Raw genomic sequence first — 18206 nt, forward strand, 5'->3', positions numbered from 1 at the left:
CCTATCCGCTCTCTGGTTTTACAATAAAACACACTGAAGTCTGACCAAATAAGCAGTAGAGAAATGGCTCCACCAAGAGGCACAAACATGGAAGTTTCACCATTTCAAAATTTGAAAGTTGGGAATTACAAAGTGATATCACTTTATGTGAAATTTGAAAAAGAACTTAATTGTTCTTCTTTCCCTGAACAAGCACACAAAATGATCTTCAAATCTAATTTGACAAATTGTATCAGTGAAGTTAGATGTGAAATGTACCAACAAAAAAATTTGCTTTCTGCAAAAGAAATCCTTCCCCCAAGGTGTAAATACTACTGTATATTAGCAGAAGAGAAGAGGCATTTAAGTTATACTGTTGTTGAATCCATATTATATAATAATCTGTTCAACAATTTTCAATTTTATCCATATTAACATGACACAGCCATTCTTTTAAGATTAAATAAAAGGGCAATGCTTGTTGTTTAAGTATTAAAAACACTATACTTGATAATGTGCATACTCCAAAGAATTGATTTGTGTAGTTATACTTGTGTAAAATACTGTAAACACACAATTCTGTGTTTGAATGAAGATCTTTACAGACAACATACAGTACATGTAAGCACAGGCTACAATGGATCAGAACGTACTGTAGATAGAAAAATATGTGAAGCTAATAGAGCATTTTCATTAAAGGTCCAGTGTGTAACGTGTTTAGTTGTTCATTATCAAAATCTGTGTTGCCCGTTCACAAACTTGTCGTGAATATTTACCTCCACCATCAATTCCAAGTATTTATTTTGGCTTGAAATTTTACATTTGCATTCGCATGAACAGGGGTAGACGCTCCATATTCATGCGCCACCTTGAAATACGTTAGCCGGTAAGGGACATACAGGACATACTGCTCCGACTTTCGCGTTTTCGCTGTCACATGATAAACTCACAGGTGCTGCTAATGCTGCTAATGGTTATCGTAGCTTCCCGGCTATGGCAAGTTTGAAGAAGGAAACATGGAGGACCACATGTATTCAAAATCCAAATTTCAGGAACAGGAGTCTTCTTCTTCGACCCAGAAAAAGAAAATGGATATTGAAAAGAGCAAGAGACCGGCTTTTTGAAGCGTGAGGGCTACCGTAGCTGTAATACGTACTTTGAACTGCGTGGTGCGAGAGAGTTGATTGCGATATATGATCTTAACGCTAGATGGGAGAAATTCCTACACATTTTTTACCTTTAATACCTGCACCTCATAATACACATCTACTTATTGATGACTAATATGATGTCTCTTTCCACAGCAGATATTTTGACCTGACACAGTAAGAAAAGTGTTACTAACAAGGTCAACAATAGCTAACCACGACAGTGTGACACTGAGATATCATATACAATCTCATCACCCTTAAACTGAAGCAGCTAAATGGAATTCAGCCATTATTAATTAGCATTATTTACACCTGTGCTTTTCTTACTGTGACATGTGAAAGTTCTTGTTTCTTTCTTCTTGCTGTCAACAAATCTCATAAAACAACAACCACAACAACAACATTAGCCTGTCTTTCAATCATTTCTGACTTCTACACTCAGGCTCAGTTATTGCCAGCTGGAGTAAATAGCAACATGTATGCGTTTTAATAGTTCATTCTCAAGACAGCCACAAGAGAGCAGAATTTGCTCACACATCTGTCTTCCGTTTCAAATACCTGATACTAAATTGTCTGACACCGTGCTGATAATGAAATTATTGCAACCATGTTCTGGGGGAATGTGGGAGGGATGCATATTGTATCGGTTTTGTTTCATATTAAAGCAGTTAACACCAACATCATGCATGCACAGGTCAGGATCACAATGACTGTTGTAAAACAGTGCAGATGTAGCTACAAAAGAGAAATGGACACATTTCAACATCCAATGGGTTTTATGTTTAATCATTATACAAAATACTTCTGTAGTAAAGGAATGTTAATTAGCTATGTTAAAGTCCAGGCTGCTGCAGCCACTGACCACATTTGCTTCATGAACGTTCATAATCTTCTCAAGAGTGCTTAGTTGCATTCCTTGAGAACTTGGATGCCAGGGCCTGCATCCAAATACCACAACAGCTCTGACATAACATTTAAACTTCAGCATGGGTATTGATCGCCAAAGATAAACAGTTGCAAAATAAACAGTAGGCCTCTCCCAAAAGGGTATAGTGGTTTCCTTTTGTATTATTTCAATAACAATTAAATATGTTAGTGAACGTGGCCAGGTTGGCTCAGTTGGTAGAGCAGGCGCCCATCTACGGAGAGGTTTATGCCTCGACGCAGAAGGTCCAGGGTTTGAGTCTGACCTGTGACGATTTCCTGCATGTCTTCCCCCTCTTTCTCACCTAGCGGTCCTATCCATTAAAGGCGGAAAAGCCCAAAAAAAAGTATCTTAAAAAAAAAAAAAGGTTAGTGATCTATTCAGGCATTCTTCACAGTAAAATGTGTATAACCTGTTCAGTGCGATAACATGACTTGATGAGATTAACCTCTCAGTTTATTTTAGCTTTGATCTACACTCACTCAAAACAGCAGTGATGACAAACAGTAAAATCAATAAAAGCCATCAGTCTTTGTTACTGAAATAAGTTTTAAATGAATAGCAAGAAGAAGGAGAAATACTGTCATGACAATTGTTTTTGTTTTTTGGGGGGGGGCACTTCACAAGCAGTATTATATATTATATATATAATATATATTATATATTTAACTAATAGCCTAATTTATCTTTAGGCTAAATGTTAACTGGGTCGATTAAGCTTGTTTATTGTGTGTCTCCTCATCCCCTGTAACATCTACTCTGTGTCAGCATATTTTTGCTGCCGCATGCCTATGGCTTATCACTAAACTAACCGTCGAAACTATCGCTCAGTTTCAGGTGTTGTAAGTCTTGTGCGTAAACAGACAGGTGCATTATGGGTATTGTGGTCTTAAACCGTGAGATGCCACTCCTTCGCCGGGGTGCCTGTATCATTCTAAACTCCCAGTCCCAAAATGCTCCGTGCCTGAGAGCAAACAGAGAGCTGTAACGTGAGGAGGTGAACATCGTACGCCATAGAAAAAAAGTGTAAATGATAGTGGATTGGCCTCTTTTCCTGTCAACGCTCAGAAGCAAAACTACAACCACCTCATGCCGACGGTGAGATTTAAACTGCTTTTCTTTTTTCGTATTTGATTGTTTTTCTTGTCGGGTTTTCACAATAGGAAGTGGCCTGTAGATAATAGCTTTATTAATAAGTAACTACTGATCACACACACTTGTTCAGACGCTGACACAGAGAGGTTACGTGCCAGTGTGACTGTTGCAGCTGTGGTTAGTGAAGCTGGAGCTTTTATATCTGAACCTGTTGCAGAGTGTTGTTTTGTTTTACTCTGGATTATTAGTAAATGTCAGATTTTTTTGAGAATATTTGCATCTGATTAAATAATAATTATAACTATTTAATAATAAATAATAAAATAAAATATAGGCTACATTTGTACTGTCAGTAGTAGAGTGGCACTACGCTTTGATCGTAGCATGAAGCGCTGAGAGAACCGATTACTGTGTCATAGGCTTGACAAGACCAACCTGTTTTTGTGCACTGGTGTAAGAAACCACATTATTAATGACTGACTCACTGTGACAAGTCATGAATGGGTAGTGTCCTTTTACACAAACAAGTGACAGACTGAAGAGTCCGGGCTTTATTCTGTGCTTTGGAACAATGTTCCTGTAACCGACAGCAGAAAGCCTGAGGCTCCCTGTGCTGCAGGAGACATACATGGTTAAGAGAGAACAAATTTACTCTCGTCTTTTTTGTGTGTAGGTTGCTGGAAAAGTAATGACAAGTGCACTGTACAATCTCTAAGAACCCAATATAACATGTTCAAGTCATAAGTCATTAATATTGTTGTGATTCATTTTCTGTAGATCAACTAATCAATTAATTGACTAATTGTTTCAACCATACATGGGTTATATCAATAAGTATGGGATATCTGTATATTGGGTATTCATTTTGTTCTACTTCAGGGCCCCTGGTTGCATTGTTTAAGGAATAAAGTCATGTTTTGAGTAGTAAAATGATGCAGGTAAATTTAGAAATGAAAACAATACGTTGTTTTATGTTTACAGATGAAAATATGGCAGCTGGAAGAGCAAGGTCCTTCCGTCGTGTTGGGAGTCTCATGCGGAGTAAATCTGAGGGGACACTGATTGATCTGGATGACAAAGTCTCAACCAGTGACAACCTGAATGGTAAAATTCTCACTTTGAAGCAGAGGCAACCTGTGCTCTGAATCTGAAAACCTTCCGATAATGTTAATAGACGTCCTAACCAAACTCTAAATCTTTTCCCAGGTGGGTATGTGACACAGAACTCCGAGTGGCAAATTTTACAGCCAGAGGTCGCAGGTTCAGCTCAGTCGAAAAATCCCTTTTGGAACAAACTGTCTGGATCAAACCCTTTCTTAGATGACATTGTGCACAGTGGCACAGACAAACACAATTCCAACACATCAACTGTAAAACATTTGGACACAAATGACGATGACGCCTTTAGCACATCTTCTGATGAAGGCAACGTGGGGACGTTTTTGGAAAACATACAAAAAGTCAGCAACAGATCTGGGAGATGTAGAAGTGCTTCAGACATCCTGGATGATCTGGAGAGAAAAGTGCCAAAACGGGAGAACAGCTTTAGACCACCTGGGCCAGTGCTGAACCCAGATTTTGAGTGGCTAAAAAACGACAGAGAGGCCTACAAGATGGCCTGGCTGAGCCACAGGCAGCTAACCCGCTCATGTCTGGACTTAAATCTGATGAGCCAGAGTCCAGGGTGGGCTCAGACACAGGCCACTGACTTTCAGGTCATCTGCAAGATCGGCCACGCTGGAGGCTCAGTACAGTTGCCAGACTCAGAAATTAGCATCCATATCCCAGAAGGCCATGTTCCTCCTGGAGAAGTCCAAGAAGTTACACTGAAAGCAATGCTAGACCCTCCTCCTGGACTCAATAACAACTATGTGACAACCATGAGCCCACTTCTAGAGGTGGTCCTCAGCAACATCAACATAAAGGAGTGCATCTCTCTGGAGATGAAACTGGCTGGAGAGGTGAAGAGCGACCCATTGAGTCAGGTGATGACTACTGTAGTCGGGCTGGTGTCCATCAAAAAAGAGGGCCCTTATCTTAAAGTGAACGACTGTTACATTTACAAGAACATGATGCAGATGAAGCTGCAGGACCTGAAGACACATTTTTATGTGATTGCAGTCGCGGAGGCCTCTGCAATACAGGCTCCTGCTAGATCAGTGTGGGATTACCTTGATCGCCAAATCACAGTAGCAGTTTATGGTCCCAGGTACATCCATCCATCATTTAAGGTCGTAATAGTGGTTTGCGGTCATGAGGACGTTCCGCCAAGGCTTCCGTTTTCAGTTACCTGCAGAGGAAACAAAAACGCTCCTCCACTTGTGCTGCAACTTTGGGGAAAACATGGGTTTAAACCAGACACACTGAACAACCTGCATGTCGGTATTAGCCTCACAGACTCCATGTTTAAAATCAAACCTGAGGACAAACTGAAAGAAGTGAGACAAAGTCAGCTCAAAATAGGGATAGTTTTGCATCTGCCAGTGGCATTAGCTTGTGCCGGTAATGCAAAAATGACTCCTTTTAAATTAGATCTACAAGTGAAGGAATCAAACACCGCAACTGTTGCACATTTCCAGGTAGCTTCCCCTCCCACAGCACCCATCAGATCAGAAAAGCGAATGTTGAAGCAGATAGAAAAGCGGATTGAAATGACAAGAAGCCCACCTATTCCTGAGGAAAGTGTTACAGATATCCCCAAATTCACAGACAGACCTGTGAACCTACAGTGCTATGGTGTAGCCCTAAAGTCAGTCCTCCGTCAGCCACGCGTAGACTACCTTCTGGAGTATTTCAAAGGGGACACTGTGGCTCTCCTATCCAGAGAGACGGTCAGATCAGTGGGTAACTCAAAAGTAAAGGAGTGGTATATTGGATTCCTCCGAGGCAGGACTGGTTTGGTTCACTGCAAGAACGTCAAGCTCATAACCAGAGACCAAGTGATGGACTTCACCGGCATTCAAATCACCACTGAGGTCCTCTTGGACAACATGACGCTGCCCTTCAAAAAGATTACTTACATGTACTCCGCCATCCAGACGCTGGTCACTGAACACATAACCAGCTGGAGAGGTTTGGCTGATGCTTTAGGGTACAGCAATCTGTCACTGGACACCATCACACACCGGCACGCTGAAACTCAGGCTGATAAAGTGGCCTGCGTACTGGAAAAGCTTAAGGAAGACTGCCATGCTGAGAAGAGCAGGAAAAAGTTCCTGCATGAGCTCATGTTGGTAAGTAGAGAAAAACAATCATTTTAAATTTCCTGATAAATTCATTGTTAGTGAAAGAGAATATTTTTTATTTTACATTTAATTCTTTGTTAGCGCTTCATATAAGAAACAATAAAAAAAAAAACAGCAAATTCATAAAATAATGGACATGCACATAACCTCATGCTATATCAGTTTCACAGCCTGTATGCTCCGATATCCTGTGCGTTCCATGGTTTTGTGACAGTTTTATCTCTGCGTTTAATCACCACAGGGTCTGTTGAAGATGGACTCTGTGAATCTTGTGGCCCAGCTGATTCAGAACACAGTCATTTTGTCCACCGCTGTGGAGCTGGGAGTTCGATGGCGGGAGCTCGCTGAGAAGATGGCAAAACTCTCCAGCGCTCAGATAGCAGGCTACGAGGCGCCACACCGAGGGAAGAACGGAGAAGTCGGTTCCCAGGTCAGTTTAACAGTACACATTGACACAGCAAGCAATGGATATAGAGCAGATAACACTCATCTTGTGGCATTTCTCCAGTAAATATGAAGTGCATTGTATTCTACAAATTGATTCCTGTATTTCCTGTTCTGTTTCAGTCAATGTGGAAGCCTGCTTATGACTTCCTGTACTCCTGGAGTCTGCGGTATGGAGACAGCTACAGGGACATGATCCAGGATCTGCACCTGGTCCTGGACAAAATGAAAAACCCTGCCACCAGACAGTGGAGGCAGCTGACTGGCGCCCTCATCACAGCGAACTGTCTCGATATCTTTCGAGCCTCTGCATACCCAAATTCCTAAACTTTATGCAAGCGCACTCTCGTGATGACTGCAACATCCACGCACTTGGGAAAAACAGAGAGGTTTTGTTACACAGCAATAAGGTTTTGGATGTTTTTGAGGTTACTTTGCTCTTTTTTTGTGGTGGCATTTGTTTTTTTCATTTTTACACAAAGCATAAGAAGGTACTTTATTGAAATTTGATGAGGTACTTTGCACTAAATGTTTGGATCTCACTTGGTGAATGTAAAATATGTTCTCACAATTTTTGATGAAGGAATGTCACTTCATCTTGCAAAGAAAGAAGAAGTGTAGTTTGTCACTTTTCTCTATATATGGCTGTGCCAATGTGATGAGCCTTACCATGAAAGTTCATTTTGGTAGATCATTTTCAGTCAATTGTTTATGAGGTCAGTAGTTCCCGACTGACATCAACTGTCCTGGGTATCAATAATCTCAACTGGCGTGTCGATATTTGTTTTAATCTTTTATTTTTTTGCTTTTTAATAGTAGGCTAATATAATCCAATACATTTAGTGTTTCTGCAAATGTGCATTACCTAAAGAGCAGGTTAAATTATTATTTGTGTATCTAATTTGATTTCTTTCCTGACTGTATTCCGTTATTTTATTTTATAAGGATCCACGTCATCTTTATGGGTCCTGTGAAAGTTTGTATATTTTTTTATAATAATGTGAACACTGTTGCTAACAAACAATCTCAAGGGTTGCAGTACTGACAGTACATTCATCTTTATTGGAGTTTGTGTGCTGAAAATGAGAATGTTCTACCAAAGTGAAAGATTCCTGATGCCAGTAAATGAACCATTAAGATGCTACTTTACAAGTGTCATGAACTATTGTCTTAAATATTAGTCTATTTGCTATTGTTTTTATAGTGTAATGTTTTAGATATGTACAAAGCAGATCATTTCACAAGGTAAACAATGTAACAATTGTGTTTGTATGATCATGTTTTCATTGCTAAATAGAAACCTCATTGTTAAGAGTGGTGCCATAAAGTGCCTTCAGTCACTGAAATGTTAAATGATTGATATCTTTGATACTGAAATGGAGATGTGTTGCATTAGATATAAATAAATATTAACTGCAGTAAACTATCTGATCCGTTTGCTTATAAATGCAGCAATAAGGACGCCCAGATAGCTCAGTTGGTAGAGTGGGCGCCCATATATAGAGGTTTACTCCTCTACGCAGCGGGCCAGGGTTCGACTCCAACCTGTGGCCCTTTGCTGCATGTCATTCCACCCTCTCTCCCCTTTCATTTCTTCAGCTGTCCTGTCAATAAAGGCCTAAAAATAATCGTTAAAAAATTAATAAATGCGGCGATAAAATAACTAATAGCTAATTGACAAAGAGCTACTAAACTATTGTACTTGTTATTTAAATCATATTTCAATACTTGCCAACTTATGCAAGATTTGTCATTTTTCCAGCTTGGTTGTGTTAAATCACACCATAGAAACAAATTAGTTTAATTGTTTTCCACAGATTTTCTCTGACTGTTTGCTTTTCCTAACACTGTTTGTTTAAACTAGTTTTAGCTGAGAGCATTGTGTTCCGGTTCTCTATCAAACAGAGAGCACAGAATGCTTTACTTTGGCTCACTGAATGCACCTTTGGAAAAGTAAATCAAATAAGGAAAATGGTATCAGGCAACAGAGGGAACTGATTCAATCTCTGAGCTAAGAGTGATTGTAGGATTGTATTTTATTTGTAAGGGCTGATGATAAAGAGTAGGTAACATCAAGGATAAAAGCAGGGATATGAAACACTGGATTTGATGTTCAGTGACATGCCAAACAAGAAATTATTTATGCATAACTCTTTAGTTCTATCTCACTAAAATAACTAATTTTGTATAACCATCCGTCAGACAGAGTAGTCATATGCGTTATCCTTTTATAATACTTTAATACCTCCTGGTCAGCCAAATTAATGTCACCTCTCTGGCAGCAAGTAAAGAAATATCTGTACCTCATAAGTTAGTGTTAAGCTTAGTGCATACTTTCCTGAGCATGGCAACAACTTTTAGATTAATTGGACAATGACATTTCTCCTAAAACATAAAGGAATTCCGCCAATTAAAACAAAGTAATACACCTATGTTTGAAAATGGAGGACAGAGGTTCACTGTTTTAGTGAGGGTTGAACATGAGTTCAGAGGGAGGATTCTCTGTCAGTTTATCTTCCTGAAGCTCTTTCACAAACATATTACTCATCATAGATAAATAGGTAACAATGAGTTATAGAAGCAAACATTAATGATTAAATCTCAATACTGAACACTGTTGCTGTAGCTGTGAATATCTAAAGATTATGACCATAGCATCATGTGCTCAGTTACCAATATCAAAAGTTACCAAAAAGTAAGATAGCAGTTTTTAGGAGTTATAATAAAAATACAACGGTGCTCATAAGTTTATGAACCCATGCTAAAGTTGACTAAAAAGAGGAATAAAAAAAAAAATCATCTTTTGGAAATTGATCTTAATGCCATAATTAAAAAATTAGGACAAATCCAACCTTTAAGGACACCAATTTTCTTTGTGAATGAATAATGTATCGTCAATAAATAAATGTTCTTCCTTAAACTACAGGGGGCATAATATACACACCCCTATGTTAAATTCCCATAGAGGCAGGCAGATTTTTATTTTTAAAGACCAGTTATTTCATGGATCCAGGATACTATGCATCCTGATGAAGTTCCCTTGGCCTTTGGAATTAAAATAGCCCCACATCATCACATACCCTTCACCATACCTAGAGATTGGCATGGTTTTATTTCAGTTAGCCTAATAGCTGGCTTGATTTGCATTGAGAGATGATTTTATGGCAAGTACCCCATGCCAAATCTGGCTGCCTCTATGGGAATTTAACATAGGGGTGTACTTACTTATGCCCCCTGTATTTGAAGGAAGAACATTTATTTATTTTACTTATTTATTTAGGTTGGACTTTTCCTAATTGTTTTAATTAAGGCATTAAGATCAATTCCCAAAACATGATTTTTGTATTCCTCTTTTTAGTCAACTTTAGCATGGGTTCATAAACTTATGAGCACCACTGTATGTGTATGAATGTGTAGTGTACTTATGCATGCATATCTATGGATGAACCAATTACAAATGAGCTACGCAGAATGAGAAACCTAATGGCTCAATAAAACAAAATTGGGATATTTTGTGAAGGATGTAGCTTTTGCTTGGTGAAGCACTGACTGTATAACAGAAATGAGGGACACATGAAAAATGTTCGAGGGACACTGCCTTTTTAGGTCCCCATTTTTCAAATGCAGTGAGGCGTTAAACTTTGTGACTAATGAAATGTGACCACTTTTGTTTTGGGAGCCTTTTATAGCAGCAGTGTGAGGGCGCAGAAAGCAGGTATTTATTAGGAATATTGCAGCCTGTCTGAGGCTTTATAGTTTTGTGAGAAAACATTTCACCTTATCATTTCTGTTTTAATAATTGTACATTGCTATGCAGAATGAAGATATGGGCCCATTACTGTAGCATAAGTATTTGCAAATGTGTGTGGAAAGTTGTGTAACTATCTCAATCCATGTGTGCGTTATCAGATCTGTGATTGTAGACAAATCTGTAAATGTGTACATAATATTAATGGCTGAAAAGTATTTTAGCTGGAAATGCAGAAAAGTAAAAGTACTGTTACTTAAATGCACTTTACTCAAGTAAAAATTTACTTAGATTAAAGTAAAAAGTAGTTAGTTCAAACATATATGCCTCTATGTCCCACTGTTTTCAAACATTTTAATTTATTGAATAAGGCTCTGCAGTTGCAACTGTGACAGAGATTAACCGTTGACGTCCTGGGAGCTTGATTTGGGTCACTTGGTCTGCTTGCCGGATGGTGCAGTATCTGTTATTGAGGTGGATGCAACCTTTTCAAAACAAATGAGGCACAATAATGCTAACCATAACCAAACCCCATAACGGTGTGTGCCTTCATTTGATTGCATTGTTGTTCATTTTTTTGTAGTGTTCACTAAGTGCCAGCCCAGCTGCTGAGTCAAATTCTTTTTTTTTTGTTCCAGTCTCACGCAGTTTATCATGACTTTTCTTTTTAGTCATTAACGGACTGACCTGAAATGCATACGTTACTTCCAGCCCTGCTGCTTGAGTTCAGAAATGGGCATCCAAATGAAATGGTTTTGCAAATGTTATATTACAAAACTAACTTCAGCTTCCAGTGAAGAATTATGTTATTCTTCATCATCATTATGGGCTTTGTTACTCTAAATTACCCAGTTCCCATTAGGAGAGAACTATTTTGCTTTGTTTGAGTTTTCTGGGTTTCTGGCATTTACCCAATGTATGGCGCAGGAAATATACACCAGGAAAATTAACTCTATACCACAATAGAGCCACCACAACTCTTCGCCTTAAACTGGCTTTTTTTCCCACCGACATACCACATTTACTCATCCACTTCTCAGTAGACCACGGTCTGTCTTATTTTTTACCACTTCACTCATAAAAGATCATTTTTAGTTTTAAGAAGGGCTGACTATAGAATCTCTCCTTTGAACTCTGGACAGATTGTTCTCAGTGAAGTTATACGGTCAAAAAAAAAAGAGCATACATCAGTCATCACAAAAGTATGTGTTTATGCCCACAGCTTCTTCCAGACTGCTGTGTTTCACTCAGAGCTCCCTGCCAACATGAGCCACTCTTGTTCCTCATAACAACAAATTAACACATTAAGTATTCCTTATCACTGACACTACTGCCAAACAAACCTGTGCAAACACTGAGTCCTGCCTGTTGGTGTGAGAATATTCAACTATATACGAGGAAAATACATGTTATGGCTCGTCTCATGTGCAATCTTTGAAAAACAAAATGTGACACTGAAAATGTTCTCACACACTCTAAAAGTAAAGAGTTGAACTATAGGCACACATCCAAAATGCTGAGGTTTGTCTTTTCAGCATACTTCATGTATATTTCCTGGTATCTTCATTCAAGCCAAAAACTAACCCCAGATTGCATTTCAAGAAGTGTCCCAGACAGACCTAATTCTTCATCAGGAAAACAGACAAGGTAAGACCTCACAAACAAAGCCCATCTCAGCTACTCAGTCTGCCGTGGTGATCCAGGCCAGATTAAGTAGAGGTTGGCAGGATTTTCTTTTCTTTAAGGAGGAGCAAAAAAAATGCTGAAATTGCCTTTTTATCTGGCTCGTATCCCAGCTATCATGCCAAGAAAAACTTAGTTCATTAGTGCAGCTTTTTTCATAAAAATCTGGATGATGCATTAACTGAGAAGACGTTGACTATCCTTCATATTACATTGTATGCTTCCTGTCCTCAAATGGTTTAATTTGTTCCCAGTAACAACACTTTCTCAACTGTTATCATTGTGTTGTAGTTCTTCAAATCAGTCTTATTGATGTGAATATTACAAGTAATTCTTATTATATCTAAGCTTGCAAGGTATATCTGCAAAACATATATAGTAATATATGTAGTATATTGTATAATAGTTTTTATGGTAGACCAGAAACACCTTATAGCATCACACAACCTGGCGGTTTAATTCCAGTGGGTGGCGCCAGTGTATCGATGGTATGGGAATTTCAGTGCTTGTCCAGAGTTACTCATTTGTGTTAAGTCTCATGTGTTATTTCTAACCAACGCCTATTTAATTGAATATGAAACATAATAATGGTCATTATTTCTTATCAGATAAGGAAATAATCTCATGACAGCAACACATACGAGTTTCCAGAACTACGCAGCCATGTCATGTCATAAATAATAATAATAATAATAATAATAATAATAATAATAATAATAATAATAATAATAATAATAATAAAGTTCTGGTACACATTTTGACTTTATCGTAACTTTTTTGTTGCAAGAATTGCATTTGTACAGATAATTTGATTAAGTGTTTGACGTATATTCGAAAGGGAGAAGTATAGAAATGTGATGGATTTGGGGACTTTTTTGATATTTTCCCCTAATAAACCTATTTCTGATATACATAACCATGCTGCTATAAGTAAACATGCATGAGTCCAAACAGTTTGACTCGGATTCCTGAAGCCAACAGCCATGGGGGCCATCAACCAATCACTGTTATGAACAGAAGCATTCCTCTGTCCTCTGGGGTATATAAGGCTTCATTTGGTTTGCCTCCATGATATATGTGGAGGGCAAGAAGTCATTTAGCTTTCAATTTATTAGCCTGGTGATTTATGCATGCTGCAAAGGTAGTAGTGGTGGTGGTGGTGTCCCCTACACCCCACCACCCTTTCCCCCACCCTCCTTCCCTTTCTCGTTGCACTGTAACAATTTGGTAATAGATGACGTGAAAGAGGAGAAAGTTCAGCAATTACAAAAGTCAGGAAAGGGTTTACAGTTTCTATGGGTGCACTTCATTTATCACTGGCGTGTAGTTACTCAGTAAAGCATCAAATATTTAGTAAGACCAGTAAGTCCACAGCAACCTGCTCTATAGTTGGAGTCCATATAACCCTACCACAAGATAACACCTAATGCAAGATTCTTGCTAATATTTTAATACAAACTGCATTTATTGCAAATATACTGATGCACAATATGCCTGAAAACAAAAGCCATTTCAAAACAAAACAAAATCTGGGATCTAAATCGTTCATATCACAATAATAAAGACACAGTTGAAGTTTCCTAAACCTGTAATGGTTTGTGTGTTTCCAGTATTAGCTGAACATTTTTGTGATGTATGTTACAAGGTGTTGATCGTTACCTAGAGTTCAATGCCTTTCTGCTGACTAAAAGCCTGCTTGGAGCCTCTTCCCATGGCCACCGCTGGGAAGGAGGAAGCTCGGTTACCAAATGACTCACAGGGAGAGAAAAAAAAACCCTGAAGTGTTTGGCAGCGTTCAGAGCGGCTTTGTGAGTAATCACTATCCACATCCTTGGACACCTCACTTTGCTCTAACTCTCACTTTTTCCATCAACCAACCTAACAGAAACCAAGTTCCATCATCATGATGGTGGAACACCGAGATAAAGTTTAAGGAATTAAGATAGAGATAAGATAGAGATAAGCATTAGAACCTCACACCACGACAAAGTCCCTGATTTTTGGAGATTACTTTCCCGTCAGTGGACTAATGGCAAAGTCTTTCTCCAGTTCTCCCCTCCCCGTTAGAAGGAAAGTTTATTTTTGTTGATGTGATCACATCCTATCACGCAGTAAGAGGTTATGTCAGGTGTACCCCGATGGTGTGGGGGAAGTGCAAAGAGTGTGTCTGCCGACAGGCCTGATGTACCAACCGTGACACTCCCAGTTTGTCAATAATCTAAAAAACAGATGGAGGAAGGCCGGCAATGAGACATGGGAATGTTAAGGACTGCAGCAGCACAACATTTTGATGATGAGCACTTCACCACTGGGCTGTTTTCTTTTTAAAAAGTGCACAAATCTAACAACACAAGCTCTATTAAAAGACTGCACTCCATTCTCAAATCTCAGGCCTTCTTACAAAATAAGCAATTATTATAAACTACTGGCTTCGGTATGAAGTATTACTTTGGACAGCTTTAGAGTACCAGTAGCTGAAGAAGTGTTCAAATACTTTACTTAGGTAAAAGTACTAATACAACAATGTACAGATACTCCATTACAAGTAAAAGTCTTGCATTCAGAATCCTATAAGAACAGTATGAGTATTATCAACAAAAATTAAATTAAGTAATTCAAAGTAAACGTACCTTTGCAGAAAAAAAGTAAAAATACCTTTGCAGAAAATGTGCCACTGTGAGTGAGGTATATAATTATATATTACATTACTAGATTGTTAGCATCAGAGTGTATCAGCATTTTAGTGTAGTCTAGCTGGTGGGGGTGGCTAGGCCTACTTTACAAAACAGCTATAGTTGAAGCATCCCCGGCTGAATGACGGTTAAACTATCTAACTGAAGCTTTACAGATAATGCTGTAGCTCCAAAAACATTACCCAGCTATATGAAGAAGAAACAAAACAAAATATTACCATATTATTATTTTTTTAACCTAACAAAATGACAAGCTCTGATAGGGTTCTACATGTTAGCATATTTAACTTAAAATGAAATTTCACTTTTTTAAAACTCAAATCACACATAAAACATAACAAAAACAGACCATGAAAATCACACAAGCAGCTCCAATCATCCTAGGGGGCAATATATCGATATTTGATATCATGATATGATACTAGATATCATCTTAGATTTTGGATATCGTAATATCGTGATATGACATACTTAGTGTCTTTTCCTGGTTTTAAAGGCTGCATTAAAGTGATGTAGGTACTTTTCCGAACTTACCAGACTGTTCTAGCTGTTCTATTATTTGCCTTTTCCCCACTTAGAAATTATGTCCACTGAGGATTTTTTATTTATTATTTATCGCCGCAATATCGATATTGAGGTATTTGGTCAAGAATATGGTGATATCTGATTTTCTCCACATTGCCCAGCTCCAACCATCCCTATTGAAGCATACTTTGCCCCACCATCAACTGACACTTCCATTGTGCAGCATTTCTTCATGTAGCAATGCCAAGGAATGCCAATTGCTTCTTAACATGACTGAAATCACATACACACAAACATAAGCACATTACGAAAACATCTTCACCAGTTTGACAATACATTGAGAAACGCACTGCAAGTTAGCACACACGACAACGGAAACGGTTTCCAGGGGACACTAAAAAGTGATGCACATGACTGAAAAATTAGCTGCTAATTCAAATAAAATGACGAAATAGGCTACCACCATACGTAATTAATTATGAAACAGGCTAACGTTATGTTAGCTGGCTACTTTCATAACAGTCACCAAGTATCGTTCAAGGACGAAAATAAATGCAAATTGTTTAATTAATAGTTTAAAACAAATCAAAATAAGTTGCACGTTGACCGCATGAATACAATCGACTACAAAAACTACTAATTTCACTCTATGTCAATCGGAAACAAAATATTTACAAACCTCGTCCCTCAGCCGAGTGCTAAACAAACATGAGGTATGACCATTGACATATGACAGCCTTCTTTCAAAAGACACACCTGCGGCTTATTCGTCTACCAGGCATTACTCTTTCAAAATAAAAGCACTAGCCTTTATAATGTAGCCAAATTAACAGAACCGTTTTACACAGCCTTTAGAAAACACCTATGAACATGAAAAATAACAGTTATCTAGTATGCTGCGCCATACTGGAGGTCATTTACAATACTAGTGGCTCCCAAACTTTGCGGTTTTGTAGGCTTAATGGTATAATGTGGCCTCTTATAGGCCGGAGCAGTTGTTTAAATGAAACAATCTGAGAAGTCGAGGGGGGAAATCATGTGGTGGAACTGCAAACAACTCAATAGGCTATAGCACCTTTCATACATATAGGGCATTGCAATAGACTGTCAAGTTAATAGTTCCCTTGAGACATACACACCTTAAACATGACAATGGCCCACAACTAGACCGTTGTTGTTTTTGTAAAAAGCCACACATGAAACATCAGTTAGTCTCAAACAATAAAGAATATTTTGGAATATATGTCTTTTTTATGTCAAATCTTAATCTGAAAAAAGTTAGTGCCACCAAATAAGTAAAGTGCAGTAAAAAGTAAATGTAGGGGAGAGTAGTATAGTATAAAGTAGCATTAAACAGAAATGCTCATGTAAAGAGCAAGTACCTCAATATGTATTTAAGTAGTCTACAGTAGGCTACTTAAGGAAATACTTTCCACCAAGGTAGAGTACCAAACGTAAGGAAAACATTTAATGTACAGTCTCACAACCACTGCTGCCTATTCTTGTAACATTCCTGTTACCTGCTATTACTTACAGAATACCCAGGAGATGGTGAGATCAGCGTGATCTGCAGGTGTCTACACTTCACAACAGCAAGTAATGTCTTTAACAGATTTGAGTCAATCCACCTCCATCCTGATAGATAGTTATCAGCTAATGCTGGTTACATTGATGAGGAAATCTATTTTGTGAAAATTAAATCACCTTAACTTTAAGTTATTAGTCTTCTTCTTTATGCTTATGCTCTTCTACTAGAAATGTTGAAGGTGATAATTAAGTTGGTGATGATGACTTCACATCCTGAAAAAGATCCCCAGCTGGGTGGCCATGAACACACAACTTCCACATTGATGAGCGAGAGTAAACAACACCCTGAAAGCAAAAAAAAAAAAAAAAAAACATAAAATCTACAGTCAGCTGAGATAAATCCTTCAAAGAAGAGTGGCTTCTTGGCTAATTTCTGTCAACCAAGAGGGAGAACAAGCAGAGCTGAAGGTTTCCCATTCCAAAAACAACATAGCTGGAGAGGTAGCCTATTGTGTCCTGACAGATTGGTCTGACTGAAGGAGGAGGAGGAGGTCGCCTCTAACTGACACACAGGGAGGAGCAGAGGTGAGCAGAAATCTGGGGGAGATGGGAACACAGCTGCGGTTCAGAGGAGAGTTAGTGTCGTTACTACCTCACATAATTTAGAATTGACTGCCTGCAAATGGTTGTTTGAGTGTCATTGAATTTATTATGCTGTGTGCTTGTTGAAATAGATAGACCTTGAAACAGGGGATGTGGAATGGCAAAACGGCATTTTTTTATGAATCTTTCTATCTATATATCTTTCTATCTATCTATTTACAGATAACTCTTTTTTTTGGCAAAGGATGGGAGACCCTCCTCTGTCCTGATCACTCCCCAGGTCCTCGCACCTCCGCCCCCACACCTCTGCCCATTATCCCCCTGTATGCTATTCATCCTCATGTGCAGCTGGAGCACTCTGTTCGACCTCCTCTCTCCTCACAGAGCCCTTATTAACAGGGACTGTGGTGGGACTCCTCGCAGCACTTGCGGTTAGGGTGAAGAACCACACTGGACTACTGACATTATGCTCATCACTAACATAAGTCTATGTGACATGGCATGTTATGCTGCTTTTCAACATGCACTCTGCCAGAGTTATTTCGCTGGGCGTTAAGCCACAAATGAAGATAAAGACACTGCTGTTAC

General features: G+C 38.6%; 1 protein-coding gene and 1 long non-coding RNA gene across 5 annotated transcripts in view; one reads left to right on the forward strand and one right to left on the reverse strand.

The window, feature by feature from the left end:
• Nucleotides 1-16249, reverse strand: part of LOC120562903 — a 34254-nt gene extending 18005 nt beyond the window's left edge. For all 3 annotated transcript variants that reach the window (XR_005639868.1, XR_005639867.1, XR_005639869.1), the window contains exon 1: nt 16168-16249. This is a non-coding gene — a long non-coding RNA (uncharacterized LOC120562903). The remainder of the gene's footprint in view (nt 1-16167) is intronic.
• On the forward strand, nt 3013-8265 carry macc1 (MET transcriptional regulator MACC1). 2 transcript variants are annotated; one of them, XM_039806840.1, is made up of 5 exons: nt 3013-3153; nt 4132-4254; nt 4357-6383; nt 6637-6825; nt 6963-8265. In XM_039806840.1, the coding sequence occupies exons 2-5, from the start codon at nt 4140-4142 to the stop codon at nt 7164-7166; spliced, it is 2535 nt and encodes an 844-aa protein (XP_039662774.1). In that variant the 5' UTR covers nt 3013-3153; nt 4132-4139; the 3' UTR covers nt 7167-8265. The 2 variants fall into 2 exon arrangements, with proteins under 2 accessions (XP_039662774.1, XP_039662773.1); XM_039806839.1 differs by lacking the exon at nt 3013-3153 and having other exon boundaries at nt 4122-4254.
• Nucleotides 16250-18206: the final 1957 nt, after the last annotated feature.

Source organism: Perca fluviatilis, chromosome 7, assembly GCF_010015445.1.
Source record: "Perca fluviatilis chromosome 7, GENO_Pfluv_1.0, whole genome shotgun sequence".
In the NCBI taxonomy this organism is placed as follows: domain Eukaryota; kingdom Metazoa; phylum Chordata; class Actinopteri; order Perciformes; family Percidae; genus Perca; species Perca fluviatilis.